Source organism: Oncorhynchus tshawytscha, linkage group LG31 (assembly GCF_018296145.1).
Source record: "Oncorhynchus tshawytscha isolate Ot180627B linkage group LG31, Otsh_v2.0, whole genome shotgun sequence".
Classification (NCBI taxonomy): domain Eukaryota; kingdom Metazoa; phylum Chordata; class Actinopteri; order Salmoniformes; family Salmonidae; genus Oncorhynchus; species Oncorhynchus tshawytscha.
Window position 1 is genome coordinate 3,894,646 of NC_056459.1, and position 7,130 is coordinate 3,901,775.

The following is a 7,130-nucleotide window of genomic DNA, read 5'->3' on the forward strand; positions in this document are numbered from 1 at the left end:
CAAAATAGATGGCATCATGAGGTAGGGAAAATGATGTGGATATATTGAAGCAACAGCTCAAGACATCAGTCAGAAAGTTAAAGCATGGATGCAAATGGGTCTTCCAAATGGACAATGACCCCAAGCATACTTCCAAAGTTGTGGCAAAATGACTTAAGGACAACAAAGTCAAGGTATTGGAGTGGGCATCACAAAGCCCTGACCTCAATCCAAAAGAAAATTTGTGGGAACTGAAAAAGCGTGTGCGAGCAAGGAGGCCTACGAACCTGACTCAGTTACACCAGCTCTGTCAGTAGGAATGGGCCAAAATTCACCCAAATTATTGTGGGAAGCTTGTGGAAGGCTACCTGAAACGTTTCACCCAAGTTAAACAATTTAAAGGCAATTATACCAAATACTAAATGAGTGTATGTAAACTTCTAACCCACTGGGAATGTGATGAAAGAACTAAAAGCTGAAATAAATCACTCTACTATTATTCTGACATTTCACATTCTTAAAGTGAAGTGGTGATCCTAACTGACCTAAAACAGGGAATGTTTACTAGGATTAAATGTCAGGAATTGTGAAAAACTGTGATTAAATGTATTTGGCTAAGGTGTATGTATGTATGTATGTATGTATACTTCCGACAACTGTACATTAATCACCAGTCTCTCCCCAGAGGTCCATCCCTGTAGTGTAGACTGTCCGAAGCTAGTGCCTTACAGCTGTAGACTTATCATACCACACCCCCTCTCGCCCACAGAGGGGGGTTGACAGTTCACACCCTGTTGTAAATCAATGATTAGAACATTCAGCTATCTCCCTCTCCAAATTCACACAGGAATGTGCCTTGGTCGACACAGACATTCTCCTGCTGAAACTATAACATGTTCTAAAGCAAATGCTGGAACAATATTTCTAACATTGAACGTGGGCAATGGTCAGAGGTGATCTAAAGAATGTAATTTTGGTTGTTATTTTTTGATGTCATTAAAAATGTTATAAAGGAAATACTGTAACCTTTAAAATATACACAATAGAATAAAATACACAATATCCTCTACATTATGTATGAAATATGAACAATGATGAAAGTGTTTTTGCTAAGAGAGGGATGTGATCTTAGAAACTATAAGAGGAAATTGTTTCTATAACTTTGTACAAGTGAGTAGTCACCGCCCCCTTGAGTGAGGTCAGAGTGTGTCAGCCTCATGAACTGCCCCTTCTGAATGAACTGTATAAAACAATGGGTTAAGAATGAACATATCAGACTAGAAAGGTGTTGAGCTGCAGCTCACATCCAAAGTGGTTTGAACTCTGAAATCTCAACGAGGTAGAGACGATAGTCACCTCCCGGACAATCACTGGTACGGCTGATTAGCTGTCCTAAGTATCTAGAAAAGTGAACTTAAATGAGACCATTCTACTATTCCTCTCAAATCACCGTAGTACGCTACTCTCATCACCCAATGGGAACCATCGACACGGCTGGCTAGCCTATCTTCAAAGAGGCAGCTTCAAGAGCGAATGGAAATCAACTCTGTAGTTCTGTTCAGAACTACACCACAAACCAAGACATTTATACGTAAATACATTCATGATTTCTTACTCCAAACCGGGCGGTGGTTCGTGTGCAAAGTATATGATTACTGTGAGAGTAGTTTCTAAATGTATCAAAGTATTATGTCTCTGTCCCTCTCTCTCGCCCTTCCCATCTTTTTTTGTAACAAGCCGCCATATTGTGTCAGTGCGCTAGGGACCTGATTTAATGTATTAAGTGTGTATGTTTATCCTGTGTTACCTTTTAGTTAGCTAGCAAATAAATAATTAAACCAATTTGTGTAGTACGGAATCATAAGGCTGTTTTTTTTTACAGATGCAGGTTACAGCTGTTCAGAATGATGATATGATACAAGGTTATGATTAATCCGTTGACTGTTTATGGATGTGATAGGTAAAGACGTTTAGAGTTTAATTCGGGAGAAGGTAACTTTTTAATTAACTGCTATCATGGTGCCCCAATTCCTAATAAGTTCATTGTTAGGTGATTAATTTAAATCGCGTAACAATTAAACAAATAACAGTCATCAAGATTAAATGAAATTAAAGTCACAACACTTCTTTAAACATTTATTATGGCTCTAGTTGTCTCTGGGACCCACTACACAGCAGATCCTCTGAGACCATCTCCACTCCTTGCTCTGACGCAGGACATGACTAAGGTAAGGTGGGGACATACTCAGAATTTTTCAAAGATGCTGTTCAAAAGCACCACATGACGAAAACATGTGTACAGAGATGCACAGGGACATCCTAATAGGTGAGTTTACTGCACATGGAGAGTAATTATGATATACACAGAGCGAGAGAGAGATAATGAGACCGAGAGATAATGAGAGAGAAAGCGAAAAAAGGAATTATCCCCTTACCTCAGCACCATGGGCAGGGCTTTTTTTCCTGAGGGCTGGGGAGGGCTCGGCAGAACGTAGAGGGGTTGGGCCGCCGTTCTTCAGGTGCTCCCCCGAGGGCAACTTTGGTACACTCCACACAGGAACACCATCTGTAAAGGGAGCATATGAGAGGGTCAGAACCAACTGATTTCTAACCACGTTTACACTGACAGCTGGGATCTATGAGCAATTGGCCAGATTTCAAGCTTCATTGATTTGTATTGACTGATATTGATTGCTCTGCTATGAGGTTGTTGTTGCAGAGAAGGAATTCAGGAAGGAGATGGTAGTGAGGTTGGGGGGAGCTCGTGACCTATCCACATAATTCTCTATTTCTTTTCTCAAATCATATAAGCTTTTCCTTTTTACCACAAAACAAGAGATAAATATCGGATTGGCTCACCTGGATCACCCTCATATCCCTATCTGCCACACAGAGACAACAGGAAATTAAATTTGAGTGCATGTCTGACGATGGACTTGCGGCGCTGACATACAGAATCTATGACTCAAAAAGGCCGTATGGTTCGGAGCTCAAAATGAGAAACAAAATGTACTGAAAGAGCCTGAAGGACTGGTGAGCAATCCTTGTCCTGGAGGTCACCAGCCTGGTTGTTTTGTTGCTACTATTTTGTGAGAATTTTTGTTTGTTGTTGGAGGTTGATTAATAGTTTTCTGTTGTAGCAGTGTTAATCTGAAGGCCGTGTCTTTTCATTTGACAAGGTGTTTTGTGTCTTTCCATAAAAAGGTCTAATTGAAAACAACACCATTTACAGGACTGCCGCAAGGAGGCTATAGAATATGGGAAGGAATGAAAAATTGAAGAGAGAGTAGAATAATCCCATTCTTCAACTCAGGGACGAGAGTGTGCAGTTTGCAAAATCATAGGACGAATCAGTGGCACAATGCATTCTGACAGTGGTCATTCGTAAAATGTGTTTGATATGAAATAGACCTGCATACTGTGTGAATACATTTAGGAGATTAACAAGTTACGTCTTTGTGTTGCATTTGTGCCTATGATTTGGAGGTGAAACAACGTGTGATTTTTGTTGGTTTTAACACAATTCCTGACTTCCCAGAAATCAAGGACTAGAAATGGATCGGATGAGGTAATTGTAACCCGTGTATTGTTCCACTTCCACCTGCATGTCATTCAGTGGCCACCTTCACACTATGTGTGTATTGCTAAATCTTCGGAACATGATCCATCAGCGACATGGGACCGTTTCAGTTGTTTAACACTTTTGATGAGCACAAATAACTGACCAAATGAAACACAGTGCAATCAAGACACTGCAAATAGTGTCTTGAGATGCTTAAGCTCTGCAGGGCCCACCTTGACATATGATTCAGGTCTATAAATAGTGTACACCCACACAATGCTCAGCTACTTGTCTAGTATGCAGCCTACCTAACGCAAGTCCGTGCGATCAAAACCCTGCAAGTAGAGTGCTGCTAAGGAATCTGTTTCCAAATTCCATTCCAGTTCAAATTGGGTTAACGCTAATGCACCCGCGTCGCTCTACCCTCTCGTATCCATTATTGAGGGACCAGTTGTGCTGAGTCGACTGGCGAGGTGCCCAGGGTCTTTCTACCTGACAGAGTGCTTTGATACTGCCTTCCAGGCAGGTTTCTGTTGATTTGACAGGCAGAGCCCTCAGTAGTGTGGGCAGGCAAACCATGCTGTAGCTGATGGTATCCTCCATTAAAAAAATACATGCACATAGGGGATAGTACTGTATAAGAAGTGGCAGCACTGCTGAGGTCCAGCATTTTGCATTGCGGAGGTCCCTGGTTTGTTGCATTTTCTCTACGTAATGTATAGTGGTATTAGTTAAAGGAACAAAAATAAGAGACAGAAGTAATTAAATATCTTTGTACAAACATAAAACATTAAATATTTTCTTGATGTGATGAAATTTGGGCTGTTAAGCAGTTATGCAAATGTTATTCAGGATGACCATGATAGAGAGATTGGGATTGTAGGGAGAAAAATAAATACATTTTTTAAAAACATCACTGCAGCTGTCCATTCTTATGGGGGAAAGAAAAACATACATTTCTTGAGCCAGGAATTAATCAGTTTGTCCTCCCTGATGCGGCAGTCAATGAATAGCTGTGAGCTTAGCGATGGGAGTCCCACAATGGAGATGTTGCACGACCAGAAACGGAAGAAACACCTAAAACAGTGTGTTTCATTGAAAACAGGCATGCATGTGAAATGGGTTGTGTTGCAAGCCAGGGGTATTGTGTGGAAAACATTCATGCACTACACATTTACAATGGCCTTCCATTACAGGGCTTTGACCTCAATGCTCCTCATTTGCGCTGTTTTACCCACCCAACTCTATGCCAATTTCCTTCCTCCCCACCTCCCATACAAGTCAAACGCATTCAGCGCTCTAATTCATTTCAGGTCTCAGTGTGACATGCCATTTTATTTGCCCCTTAGTTCCATTCTAATAGAGACATGGCACATTTGCTAGTTCTTTCACGGTGGGGATAAACTCTTGGCCAGGCAATTCATTCCTTTATGGATTGTGATCTCCAAAAAGGAAACGCTCCACATTAGGCATTTCAAATAAGCCGCCAGCAAGCTGTTTAGAAGTGGGTGCACGAGGACAAAGAGAGCAATGAGCAGCCAGATCCTCCATGACATCACTGAGTAGGCAGCCCAATAGAAAGTACAGGGTTTGTGGAAGTTCCACAAAGACCCTAAAAGCTCCAGGCATACAGTACTCACAGGGCCAAACGGATTCAAAGGGGGTGGTCCATTGCGTTCGAGCCCTGAGGGACCGTGCCAGCCAGCCAATTCGTGGTCCGACCTCATGCTTGGCGCTTTTCGGGCGCCATGCAACAACGTGACCCTGCCCATGCAGTGGGTGTGGCAAGGGTTGGCTCAGGACAGTGTGGAATGGATTTTGACCCCCGCCCCCCCGCCCAACACTCCAGTGCGCCACAGTCCTAATCTGGAACACATCCATGCCAGTGCCACCTTCATCCCGGTTACCCTTAAACCCAACACCCAAAACAACCCTTCTAGGGCGTGGGGTGTACATGCCGGAGCCGGGGTACAGCAGGTCCCCCACAAGACGACGCATTGTGAGCCAGGCAGCGGAAAGAAACTGGTTTGTACTTGCGGCCTGGCGGTCCCACTCCACACCACCCCCTGTCTGACGTACAGGGCAGGGTGACTGTTAGGACATAAATAAGGAGAACACCAGAGGAGAAGACATAAGGAGACAGAGAAACAACCTCCATCCCAACCCTCATTCCCACCCAAATCATTACATCTACTTGCACCAGAGGGAGGCTGGTTGTCCATAACTACTGCTCTAGGGTCAGCTTCAGCCACAACCTTATGCCAAATATAACCATGTATTTGAAAGATTGGGAAAAGCTGGAAGGTTTTCTTGAAAAAAGGGGAGAATTCTAACTTCCACTGAAGTCAACTTTTCAGTTAGTCTTCCACCGACATCAATGCATCTCCGAGTGAAATTGAGACTTAAGTGGAAGTTAGGATTCACCCCTTAGTGCTGATCCAGGGAATTGAATGATCAATATGGGTGGAGAAAGCGGAGTCTATAGCAGGACAGTAATTGAGGAGTACTTTCCACCTTCACCCATCCAAGCAAGTCCTTTTATTGTACATTCCAACACCCATCAACCCACCGCTATGCCCAAGAGGGGCCATAGACATACATGGAAGCACCCTAAGGCTGCAAGAGTTTTGCTTTGAAAGATCTTTATTGGATCCATGTTCTGGCACAGAGAGGGTTAACATGGCAGATAAACTGAGTTGTAGGCACCTTTGTGTATTTGGCATAGATGAACTCCAGTGGAAACTTTCAAGTGCATAGTTGTATTGTAGTAGGCTCTTTCATACACACATTCAAACATGACATGCACTGACTAAGGGACACAGATAAATGCTTTTGTTAACCTGTTGTAAACCATATTGATCATAAATACACACATAATTATTAGTTTGAGAAGGAATAACACCAATGCCATTCATCAAGACACAAGAAAACAATTAAGGAAATACATACAACATCCATAAAACAAGAACCAAAACTACAAACTATGAAAAAACAACACGGATGCAACATTCAACAACATTTATGACAGACACTCAAGTTCAAGGCTCCGGTTAGGTAAGGGCAAGGGCCACAATCCACCTCCATGATCATGTGGCCCTTGCTGCTGCTGTCGGGGTCTGGAAGAGGGGACGGGGCCAACGCCAGGAGGGGGATGCCCGTGGCACACTCACCGGAGGGGGGACCGCGGGTGTGGTTGGGCTGGGAGGCCTGGGGCTGGCTGTGGGTTTGGGTCTGTTGCAGGATGTTCAGGCACTCTCCAAGGCAGTTCAGGGTGGCAGCCGACGTGGCTTTGAGGAGCAGGAGGTCCTGGTCCAGGCAGGAAAGGGGTCCTCGCGTGGGGAGGGACTCGATGGACTGGACCAGGTTCTTCTGTTGGCCCTCTGCTTGGCTCACCGCCTGAGGGAGGACAGGACAGAGTTAAAAGGGTTTGTGTCCATTTCAAATCAGAGTGGAGGGTGTTGGAGAAAATAGAACTTTTAAATAGATTGAAATCATGTGTTTGACTTGAAGAGCACTCATTGACACCAACAGTGATCTTCTGATAATGAACTAATAAAAACACCTTTTCAGAGTAAGTTTCACATTTAGA

The 7,130-nt window shown here is 43.5% G+C and overlaps 1 protein-coding gene across 3 annotated transcripts in view; it reads right to left on the reverse strand.

Moving 5' to 3' along the window:
- The window catches only part of LOC112229965 (oxysterol-binding protein-related protein 10-like), a 94,377-nt gene that overhangs the window by 43,213 nt on the left and 44,034 nt on the right, over positions 1 to 7,130 (reverse strand). For all 3 annotated transcript variants that reach the window (XM_042310292.1, XM_042310291.1, XM_042310293.1), the window contains 2 exons: positions 6,712 to 6,937; positions 2,415 to 2,545 (listed from right to left, as the gene is read on the reverse strand). In XM_042310292.1, the coding sequence (XP_042166226.1) occupies positions 2,415 to 2,545; positions 6,712 to 6,937 (357 nt within the window). The remainder of the gene's footprint in view (positions 1 to 2,414; positions 2,546 to 6,711; positions 6,938 to 7,130) is intronic.